This window comes from Canis lupus, chromosome X, assembly GCF_003254725.2.
Source record: "Canis lupus dingo isolate Sandy chromosome X, ASM325472v2, whole genome shotgun sequence".
NCBI lineage: Eukaryota > Metazoa > Chordata > Mammalia > Carnivora > Canidae > Canis > Canis lupus.
In genome coordinates this window covers 9,128,864-9,140,628 of record NC_064281.1, presented here as the reverse complement: position 1 = coordinate 9,140,628, position 11,765 = coordinate 9,128,864, and the positions used below count along the sequence as shown (strand labels likewise).

Here is an 11,765-nt window from a genome sequence, read left to right as displayed (position 1 = left end):
ATTTAAGTAATCTTTACACCCAACACGGGGCTTGAAATCAAGACCGCGCGGTCAAGAGCTGCTCGTTCTACCAACTGAGCCAGCCAGCCAGGCGCCCCTACAAAATCTTCATCCCTGACGTCCTGCTAGATTTCTGTGAGCTGAATGCTTTCAGAAATGAGGAAGTAAGGCAACAGTGGCTGGAGTGTGTCGAAGCTGATTTTACTTTTTAAAAAGCCATGGGGTGAGGAGGGAATAGCAATAAGTATGTTTTAGCCAGTAAAAATGACTTATAATCCAATACCAAGACCAAAGAATTACCCACATAAACAGTGATTTGTATTAGAGCCACCCAAGTCTCTATGGCCAATATCAATTGTTAAGTGTTCTCGGGTTGTAACACTGCTTCCAATTTTATAGGTCCTGTATTTTTAGGGTCCTCTTTCTGGTTCTTGAAGCCCTTTGCTTTTTATTGCCTATAAACATAACTCTCTATTCCGACCAACAAAGTTTTAAAATGCCCTTTCTGTGTCTTCTGATAAAAAAATAATAATAAGGGAGATTTTAACACTAATGGTGGTGAATGGCAGAAATAATTTTATCTTCCTTTCAGAAGTAAGATTTAATTCAGCGGTTGTCAACCGGGGGTGATTTTGTTCCCCAGGGCACATTTGGCAATGTCTAAAGACGTTTTCCACGTCGTGATGGAGGGCGTCTTGTAGGCAGAGACCAGGGATGCTGCTAAATACCACACAATGCACAAGACCGCCTCCCTCCGCCAGCAAACAATGATTCCAAATGTCAACAGTGGGGACGTAGGGAAACCCCGGGTTAAATAATGCGGTATCTGGTCTGCAAGGCCCCTTGCTGGCTGCTGTGCATTTAAGACAGTCTGAGCCGTACGCAAGAGCACGATGGAAATGCGCAGTCGTCTTGCAATTCTGTTCTTTAATCACAAGATCTCAGTGGCTATGCAAGGTTCTCTTGCACGCACACGTGAACACACACACACTCCGTACAACAAGGAGTCCATAGCTTACAAGAAAGAAAGAAGTCTCCACAAGAACACCTACTTTTCATTAGCCTTAGAAACAGGTTAATAGGGAAGAAAAGGGGTGGGGGCGGGGGTTATGCGGTGTTACTGCCTCTGAAAATATTTTATTCACGAGCTAATTTTAAACATTTTTAGAAATGCATGCAAGCCCGGCTCTTTAAAATCCATTTTCCATTAAGATGCAAATGTGATACCTTTTTACCCGGTGGTACCAAGTTTTGATTTGCTTTGACAAGGTGTGAAAGTGCTTTCTTTATGTTCTTCTCTTTCATGCTTTGCAGCACAGCAGAGGGAAGAAAAGTCTCTAATCCCCATTCTTTTCTGCAATAAAGAGCATATCTTTAATTTCACGTTCTTGTGATGATTAGTTATCTAAGACAAGATGGCACTCTGATGTTTGTGGGAACAAACGAACTCCGAGCAAGTCAGGAAATGGAGCTGGGGCCCCAATTAGGGAAGCAACTTTGAATTTACGCTCGGGGAACATACTAGCTGATTAGGAATACAGCTGTTTGCACCTTAAAGGAAACATAGCCTTCCCTCTCCAGAGAGAATGCCTTGGGGACCAGTGGAAATGGAGACCATTTGTCCAACCCTCTTGGAAGGCTGGAGTCTCACTGAATTCATTCACATACCTGAGTATGTATTTCCAACACCATTTCTGCCGGTTCCTTTGCTTACTGCCACTGTTACTACTCCCCGTCCCCCACACCGTCTCTCTCTTCAATAGAAGGGCCTATGCCAACTCCTTCATGCCCCAGACCGCTCTTCCCTCTCCTGCCACCCCCCCCCCGCCCAGTGGCTACTTCACTACAAACATACACTTCTCCGCCGGCCACATGATGTCCATCTAGCTCCTTCAGGCAACAGCTCTTGCTGGGTGCGTGTGTGCATGCAAGGAGCGCAGCTGGTGTGGTGACGGGGTGGGGGTCGTGACCCTTAAGTGTGTGTGGTACTGGTGGGGAGGCGCCACATTCCCGACAGGTGTGCACAGACAGGAAAAATGGGCAGCATTGGGTTAATAAGGTTTGTGGAGGGCCCATTTCCTCAGCAACGACTACACCCCTACCCCAGCAGGGTTCCATAGTTTGAACTCTATGAATTCCATCCTGATTGGTCAGGCGCCCATCCAGGGCCTTCTAAATACTATAAAGACCTTCAAGAAGGTTTGCTTGTGTCTCCGACTCCAGATCCCCTCCAAAGAAGCGTGGGAAGACGGCCTTCCCCCACTTGACCATCCATGCCCATCGCTGGTTAAGATGGTGTTTTTCATGATCACCATTTCCTCCTCCTCCTCCACTCGCACTTATTATTTCTACCCATCATCTGGCACTCCTTATGGGGTGCCTGGTAATTCTACTTGTATCAGCACTTTAAATCATTACTTTCGTATCTTTTTTTTTTTTGTTTTTAAGATTTCATTTGTTTATTTGAGAGACAGAGAGTGTGAGCATGAGTGGCGGATGGGGCAGGGGCAGAGAGAGAAGACTCCCTGCTGAGCAGGGACACGGGGCTTGATCTCAGGATCCCGAGATCATGGCCTGAGCTGAAGTCAGATGCTCAACCGACTGAGCCACCCAGGCGACCCTCGTATCTTTATAATCAGATCATGAGTTCTTAGGATGCTCGGGATTATAATTTATACTTATTTGTACTTCCTGCTGTCCTAGCGTGAATACCACATAGAACGAATGCTCAGTGAACAGGGATTGGGTGAGTGAATGAATTAATAAGAACATCATCACAGACTTTGTGAGATTCTTACTCAAGCCAGTTATCTCTGGGAGGTTTCTGACTGTACCATATTCCAACTGGTAAAATGTGGGGACAGATAATAGGAACAGAAATGCATTTTAACAGTCTGAAAACCATGTCAAGTTGTACGGGGCGCTCTTTCACATGGAGGCCAGTATCATCCCTCCCCAGGAACATAAGAAAGGGGAATGGAGGGACCCCTGGATGGCTTGGTGGTTGAGCATCCGCCTTTGGCTCAGGGCGTGATTCTGGGATCCTGGGATCGAGTCCCGCATCGGGTTCCCCACAGGGAGCCTGCTTCTCCCTCTGCCTGTGTCTCTGCCTCTCTCATGAATAAATAAATAACATTTTTTTTTTAAAGGGGAACAGATGAGGGAGGGAATGTGCCCAACTGAGCCTAAGACCTCTCTGCGAGCCAAGTCGCTCTCAGGTGACACAGCACGTGTGGCAAGAAAGAGAGAAGCCATCTGCGAAAAAGAGTGGGCTGAGAAGGGAAGGCCCGAGGTTCTCAAATTGAACACAAGGGTTTGTCCCTTGGTGTAGACAGGAGAACCCAGAGTTGTGAGACTAGTGGCCTTGGAGCCAGAGCGCTGGAGCTCCCATCCTCCCCAAGACAGGCTCGCGAACTCATTGAGAAGCCTTTCCGCTCCCTGGTGGGTCACCCTGGCACAGCGGGAGTCGAGAAAGGCTTTCTAGGCAGCCCACGGGAAGCTTCTGTGGCAGGTGGGTCGCAAGGAGCTTGCACATCACTTGTGCAGATGGGACAGGGCTCTAAGGCTTGCAGTGTTACGTGGCCATGTGGCTGCACTTCTGCCATCGACTTTGAAATATGAGGGTTCCTTGCTCTCAGGCAGCAGAGCTGCCAAGACCAAGGGAGCGGTGGCTGCGGGGGGCTCCTGAATCACCTGCCAACGGCAGGCGCACAGGCGGGTGGCAAAGGGTTCTCTTTTAAAGGACGGGCCTTACGTCGACCTAACTGAAGGTAACGCAAACTGCTTTTTTGTAGGGTGGAATCTTCTCTGGCCAAAGAGCAGGAGTGAGCTGATGCGGAGCGAGACAAGGCAGCCCGATTTCCCGCAGAACATTCGAATCACAGAGCCTGGCTTGAGCGTGCGGCCTTCTTTCCCACCGTCACGGCTCTTTGCCACAAACACCATCCTTCCCCATGGTGACGGAGCGTTCCTTTTACATCGCACTTAGGCACCTAAAGTGATCTCAGGTGACGCGGGCCACCTTTAAAGCACAGGTATTTCCACTGACTGCCCCAACTAGCACAGTGCGAGCCCCGCCGCCCAGGGCCCGAGTCCTGAGCCCTCTGGCTCAGAGCCGTGGGACTTGGGCAAAGCAACCCGTCATTGTGCCTGGGTTTGCTCATCTGTAACCTCCAGTGAAAATGCTACCGATCTCCTAGGGATGTCACGAGAACTTAAAGACCTGCATGTCTGAAAGGCACTGACACCTAAGCCTGGCTTAGGACCAGAGTCTGCTTAGGAATCTTAAGACGTGCACTTCACTTGAAATCGGCTCCCCATTTTCACCACAACTTGCTAATGGTGGATTGTGCAAGGAGTGCCCCCCTCCCACCTGGTGCATTGTGCAAGGAGTGCCCCCCTCCCACCTGGTGCATTGTGCAAGGAGTGCCCCCCTCCCACCTGGTGCATTGTGCAATGAGTACCCCTCTCCCACCTGGTGCATTGTGCAAGGAGAGCCCCCCTCCCACCTGGTACATTGTGCAAGGAGTGCTCCCCTCCCACCTGGTGCACTGTGCAAGGAGTGCCCCCCTCCCACCTGGTGCACTGTGCAAGGAGTGCCCCCCTCCCACCTGGTGCATTGTGCAAGGAGTGCCCCCCTCCCACCTGGTGCATTGTGCAATGAGTACCCCTCTCCCACCTGGTGCATTGTGCAAGGAGTGCCCCCCTCCCACCTGGTGCACTGTGCAAGGAGTGCCCCCCTCCCACCTGGACCGAACACGGTGTTCGGCCCCTTTGCCCGCCTTGCCCCGGGGTTTTGGGAACGGAGGCCACGTCCCCAAACGCGCCGGCATTAACGGAGGCCCCCCGCGGCGCCCCTCGCGGCCTGGGGCCCAACACTTACTCGATGTACTTGAGGGAGATTTTCTGTGTCTGCTTGGTGGTGACGGTGGCGATGTACATCTGCAGGGCCGCCAGCCGCAGGGCGATGTCGTACTTCAGCTCGGGCCCAAACCGCTCCTGAACAACGTCGTTGCAACTCTGCGAAACGGACACCAGCAGGGGGCGCCGCGCGTCAAAGAAAGGGCGGCAGGGTGGCGGGGACAGGGGACCTGCACCCCCCCCACCTTCCTGCCCGGCCAGGAGGCCAAGCGTGCACCGTGCAAACACTGCCGCCAGGCCGCGTGGAACCCGGTCAGCACCAGCACGGAGGCCGCGCGACACATGCCACCGCGGCCGCCAAGGGAGCTGCGGCTGGCGTGGTGGCTGTTTGTAAAAACAACCAGGAGCCGAGGCCCACGTCGGAGCACAGGTGCCACCATGCGCCCTGCAGAGCCCGGCGGGCGCCGCGTGGCTTGTGCCGGGGGCGGAATCCTGGGTTCGAATCCTGTTCCTCCACATCGGAGGGTGGGAACTCAGGCAAGCGCCTTAACTAGTCGGTGCCTCAGTTTCCACTTTAGTACACTTTAGTACAATACTGCTCGCCATTCCCAGGGTCAGGGCGAGGATTCCACGAGTGAACCACGTGAAGGACCCCACCGGGTCCGGGTCCGTTGTAAGTGATCGCCCGCAGAAACAGCTGTCGGGGCCACATCCCTAACTTCCTCCTCGTGCCTAGAGCAGCCGGGGAGGTCGTTGGCAAGGTAGTGGGCTCACCCCTGCCCGCTTCAGAGGCCTGGCCTTCCCAACGGCCACCGGTGCATGGAACTGCGACCACTTTGCCCTTGCAGCCTCGGTTTACCTGTTTGTGCAATGGGGGTTCGTGCCAAGGGCCTTACGGGGCGGGAGTGGAGGGAGTGCAAGGGCCCCCCCAGGGCGAGCTCCGTCTGGTGGTCCAGGGTCGTGCCTCTCGGCTCATCCCATCAGCCCTAAGCGGGAAGTCATTCCCTCCCCGCCTCCCTCCTCCATGCGGGCTTCTCCCTTTGCTCCTCCTCCAGATCCTATACCTGTTGGGGTTGCAAGCCAGCACCCCTTGCTGGAGGCAGGTCACAGGGCGGGCTGAGTGCACTTCTAGGCTACCATATTGCTTTAGTGTTGGGTTCCTAGTTACTTCCAGGTGCCTTGGGGTGTCCATAAAGGGGCACCGTGGGGTTGAGCGTCACCCTACAGTCTCGTAAAGGGTGAAGGTGAGGAAGCCACTTGGCACAGTGCCAGGCCACGAGCAGCCCTTGAGGCTTGTAGGTAAATCATTATTATTATTATTATTATTATTATTATTATTATTTTTGGTAAATCATTTTAGTACATGGCCTTCTTCTAGTGCTGCTATTGCACGTCACGCAGGATTTAGAGACGCAAGCCTTGATCCTAGGCTCTGTCAACGACTGATCAAATGACCTGGGACATGGCATTTCATCCCTCAAGTCTGTCTCCCCAGCCGAATAGCGGGCTAACTCTCACGATTGCTGGCACACCTGTAAGGATGTTTCATGAAACGGAATGCGCTTCATTAGGGTGAGTCACCACTCTTATTTCTCTGAAGAGTTGTGACGGGGACTGTTGTGTCCTATTCCTTTCACACCCTGTGTTTAACCAGACTTCTTGGGTGAGGTTTTTGTCAGGGTGATTAGTCACTTAATTACATTATATAATTAGTTCAGACTGATCCTGGAGAATTAGCGTGAAGTCTGACATGTATATTGTGCGGTACGGATCGTGCTTTTATTACTCATAATTACATTACTGAAAATACAGTTCACACGAGCAAATGGTGGTCGTTGTTTTGCCGAAGAGAGGTCCTGACAGACTCTACTTGGGGCCCCCAGAAAGTTCCTTTACAACGGACATGTCAGATGCTAAGAAGGAAACCAATGCCGCGCAAGTGTCTTAAAACGCTTTGTGGCCTCTTAGGTGTTGTCCTGTTGATGAGTTGGGGGGACAACCGTTCTCTTCATAGCTAGCACACGGGCGATTATGAGTAACAACCGTCTGAATGGCGAGGGTTTTCTGTTACTGTATATGCTAAAGTCTGTGAAATACGTCATGGCCCATTAACAAGTGGGAGGCTAACAGCTAGGACCATATTCGAACTTCTGCTCGTCTGGAGTCAAGGGCTGTTGCCCTCAACAGGAACCCACAAAGCTGAACGGGGTTTGGTCGTTGTAAGATGATATACATTGCTTCTGCTTACTCTTTTGTTCTCTAGGCTAATTTTACTGCATCTTTTTAGTGCCTTAGAATCGACATGGGCACCCGGCACCATTTGCAGATCCGCTGACTTATGTTAGACAGCTAAGTTATTTTAGACACACCTCACATTCTGTGATACAAAGGCTGATGCCAAGAAATTCTCATTTCCTATTCTCAGTGGAGGACATAGGGGATGATGGGAGCTTAATTTTGGTCCACCACACATGGCTTCCCACCTCCTTCCCTCCCTCCATTGGCTGGTCCCTGAAGGGGTGGCTGGCTGGTCCACCACCCATGCAACACCCAGGGTGGGGAAGCAGAAAACATCATCACAGTGTTTTGCGAGTCCCTGGGCAGGATCGCGGGGCAGGCTTTCCACTCCCCAGCAAGGCCCCACGAGAATAACAAGTGTATCTTTTGACTGAGGAAGATCTCCATGCGCTGCATTCGATTTGAGTAGACAAACCTTGAACAGAACCGTGCTTAGCAGGTCTCCTGGTCTACGGAAGAGGTCGGCCCTCCGCGGGAGAAGCACAACCGCGTTCCTCTTTCGTAAATGCAACGGGCATTTTTTTTTCCCCAACATGTGATAGTTTTTCTACGGTTATTTCAAATAAATTAATGCATATTTTTAAAGGCAACCGGCATCGCTAAGGGGGCTGTTGCAAACAGGAGCGGAGTAAAATGGTTTGGAAGCATCATCTTGTGGATGGGAGGGGTGCAGCATTATAGAGAATGCCAAGTGAATGCTTCCGTCGTCTACACCGATGCCCTGACTGGCACCTGTAACTATTTCCTTGCAACTCACAAGCTGAGCTGCTGTGGCAAAGCCCCGGATTGGGTCTCAGCAGGAATGGGGGGGCTGGAGAGGCAGTAACTGCCGGCTCAGAATCAGGCGGTCACGTCTGGGTTACTCGGCCTGCAGGGCCCAGGGCTTCTAGCTGAGGGGTCCAGGTGACCCGAGGTCCCACTTAGAAAAGCCAGGTCATGACAGTTTTGCCGTCCTGGGTAGGGAATGGTGTAAGGTGCAATGCACATTTCTTTACTTGATGAACAGGGTACACCGCATAGGACTTGTCTTTTCCAGATGCCTCGGGGTTATGGTCATGACCATTAATCATCTAATCATCCTACTGTGCCGGAGCTACTGCAGTCTCTTCCAAGACCACTGAGGTGGGGAACGTTTTAAGTGGACCTTGCCTTTAGTGCCCCATCTGCTGGAATGTTCTAGTACATATTCTGCTTCTTTCTCCTTCGACCTTAATTTCTGTTCTCTAGGGCTTAGCGCCACTTTAATTTACGTCACCATTCCCAACCTCTGGCCTTTAGCTTGTCTGTGTTTCTGCCGTCTTCTACTGGTTTTCTTTTCCCACTCAACTTTTCAAAGACCACAAAAGTTTTGAAATGTGCAAGGAAATACTGAGAATAGGAAAACAAAAACCAGTTTATCAACTACCTAGAACTAACAAACGTTTCTATCTTTTTTTTTCCTTGTTTCCAATGTCTTTGCTTTTTTGTTTCTGATGATTCTAGAAATCTCTGCCTTATACAGGTACGCCCAGCCAAAGGGAGCACATCCTTGGGGTTTTTTTTTTTTTTTCCTTGCTTTGGCATTTTCTCCCTTTTCTTTTGTCAAGGGAGGTTACATTTAGGTTTACAATCTCTTTGAGTAGCTCTAATGTGAGATGCTTAAACTTCAGGTAAACGGGTTCTTACTGTTTAATGTGATTGTACCGGGAATTTAAGTGAGAGTAATGGGAAGCAGTTACGGAAAAATACAGGGACATCTCCTAAATGTCAAACGAATAAATTCCCTTTGGGGCAAACTGGTAAAGATTCTCATCTCTCGAAGCCTTGTTTTTTGAGAATTGTAACCCAGAATTGGAGAGAGTCAGTCTGCAAAAGATACTATTTTCTCAAAGTCTTATTCCCTTGAAATTAAGTATTCCATTTTAAGGAATATCACATTTCACAACAATCTAACCAGCAAATAAATGAGTGTATAAATGGGTAAATAAAGGAGAGAAGGGAAAGAAAATATTTTTTATAGTAGAAAGTCAAACAATAAATGAAGAAAAAATAATGGAATTAGAAGAATCACCATTTTGAACCCTTGCAGTAATAGTGGATTTGGGCAAGAACCATCAGTGAAGATGAAAACCAGTGAGTGAAAGGGTATTAAGAGAGTTGCAAGCACCTCTCCACGAATTACTTATTCATTACCAAAAAACCCTAGTAACCTCTGGATGGATAGCTTTGGGGAACATCACCGTAACCAAGGGTCAAAGTTAAGCTCATCGTTAAGGGGACAAACGGACCTCAAATGTCCCCTGATATGGTGCCCAGGTGACATAACCTCAACCTCATCAGGAGAAAACATTAGACCGGGAGGTTTCTACAAAATAACTGCCCAGTACTCCTCAAAACTGTCAAGGTCTTAGAAGACTGTGGAATATTCTGGATTTAAGGAAATTAAAGTAACAAGACATTTAGATGCAAAACAGGATCCTGGCATGGATCCTGTTGTAGGAGAAAATGGATTTCCAGAAGAAAAAGGCCATTTAGGGGGCAGTAGGCAAAATCTGGATATAGGTTGTACACCAGGATGGAAATATATCTGTGTTAAATTTCCTTATTCTGTTAATCATACCAAGATTATATGAGAAAATGTCCTGTGCTGGGAAATACACACTGAAGTAGCTAGGGGTAAATCAGCAGGATTTGGTAAATGGCATTCATATGCTTTAGAAAAAGGACTTGTGTGTGTGCGTGTGTGTAGGGGGAGAACATGTGTTCTCACTAAAAATAAAGTAAATATGTAAAATGTGAACAACTGGTGAGTCTGTGTGAAGATTATCAGAGTTCTTTTACTACTCTCGCAACTTTCTCTTAAGCATGATAGGATTTCAAAATGAAAAGGGAAAATAAAAAAAACACACCATGGAATGGTTTCACAATGCCCTGAGCTTGGGATGGGGGAAAAAGAGGAAGAAGATCCCAAATGCAAGCATTTAGGGGCAAAACCCTGCACTTAATTCATCCCCCGGCGAAACGAACAAGGGGTGATGGAAAGGGAAGTGGGCGGGGGGTTGGGGTGACTGGGTGACGGGTACCGAGGGGGGCACTTGGTGGGATTAGCACTGGGTGTTATACTATATGTTGGAAAATACTCCAATAAAAAAAATACAACAAAAAAAAAGAAATAACTCATCCTCCGGTATTACTATAAAGCATGCTCCAATTCTCACATACCTGAACATAGAGATACTCGAAAGCAACTGGATCTCTCCTTAAAAGGTCAATTGGATCCTTTGGGACGAAGCTAATGCGGAAAAGACACCTCATCTTATGGGAGCTGGGCCGCTGTGTCACCTGGAAGAGCAGACCAGACACGAGCATCCGTCAGTGCTGGCCGAGGGACACGGAAGCAAAGGCACGTGTGTTTGGACACCAAGGAAGGAAGTGGTCCAAGTTCTTTTGCTACGTGTCCTGGATCCTGGTTCCCTGAAAACTGCACATATCCTGGGTCGGTTCCCCAGAAGCAGACCCTGAGCGGAGGGACCCGCTAAGGAACTGCTCCCAGGAGAGGCCAGGAAGGGAGTGGGCAAAGCGGGGCAGGCAGGAGAGCCGAGCAAGGGCACAGAAGCCAGCAGTGGGTCGCTCCGGCCTACACCGTAGAGCCACCAGGACCCGAGCCAAAGGACCACTGATCAGTCATTGGGTTCAGGCTGGCCCAGGGGGATGCGAATTTCCAGGTGCGGACAGCATGGGTGGCAGTGGTCTACGGGCAGTCCTCTGGAGACGATCCGAGGGTGCTGGGGCTGTAAGTCGTAGCACTCCAGAACTAGGGTGGGGGTGGGGGGCCGAGAAGGAGATCGGGGGGTGGGGGGGGAGTGCAGAGACTGCTATTACTCTCTAACACCGCTGTGGGTTTCTCCCTAAATCAGACTCCAGACTGATTACAGCAGGGAGAGAATGACCATGGCTCCCCTCACGTCCCCCCCCTTCCCCAAAGTTCCCTTATCCCTGAGCTCTCCTACAGAAGAGGAGTTTGTGGGAATCCCTTATACTTCCAGCAAAGACTCTGCTTGTGTCGAATCACAAGAGAAGTCAGGGTGCCACGCGGAATTCAGCAGCCAAGCAGCCTGCTTGTCTCCCGAGAACAGATGGGGGTGGCACTTCGGTAACCAGGAACTGGGACGCATTGGTGGATCACGTATTTACGGTGGGCAGACTGGGGCAGGGATTCCAAGCTTCCACCAATAGTCACCAGTATGCAACCCAGAGCTTAAGACAACGAAATAGAGTTTTGGCTTCATTTCAGTAATCTCAGGAGCTGTTTCCTGTCGACAGTTTCAAGAGATCGATTGTCAGAACAGGTGAACGAGTCGTTGCCCTAACACAAAATATGATTCTACGGAGCCATATTCCCAGTGAGTAGTTGCGGAGTCTGTGACAGTTCTGTATGTGACACCGATCGACAATCTATGAAAAATTGCCCAAAAAGAGAAACATTACCTTGAGATGTAAAGCCCATTATGAACGCCAGAGCTTTCTTTAGCGGCAATACCCAGGGCTGCAGTGAGTACGTTTAAAGGGTCGGAGGACAAGGGAATTCTGGGGCCGGGCAGCCTCTGCTTTCAGCAGCAGGTGTAATT

At 49.8% G+C, this 11,765-nt stretch overlaps 1 protein-coding gene across 3 annotated transcripts in view; it reads right to left on the bottom strand.

The window, feature by feature from the left end:
• The window catches only part of FRMPD4 (FERM and PDZ domain containing 4), a 566,595-nt gene that overhangs the window by 17,441 nt on the left and 537,389 nt on the right, over window positions 1–11,765 (bottom strand). For all 3 annotated transcript variants that reach the window (XM_025436476.3, XM_025436486.3, XM_025436469.3), the window contains exons 9-11: window positions 10,360–10,479; window positions 4,883–5,019; window positions 1,228–1,354 (exon numbers count right to left, since the gene is read on the bottom strand). In XM_025436476.3, the coding sequence (XP_025292261.1) occupies window positions 1,228–1,354; window positions 4,883–5,019; window positions 10,360–10,479 (384 nt within the window). The remainder of the gene's footprint in view (window positions 1–1,227; window positions 1,355–4,882; window positions 5,020–10,359; window positions 10,480–11,765) is intronic.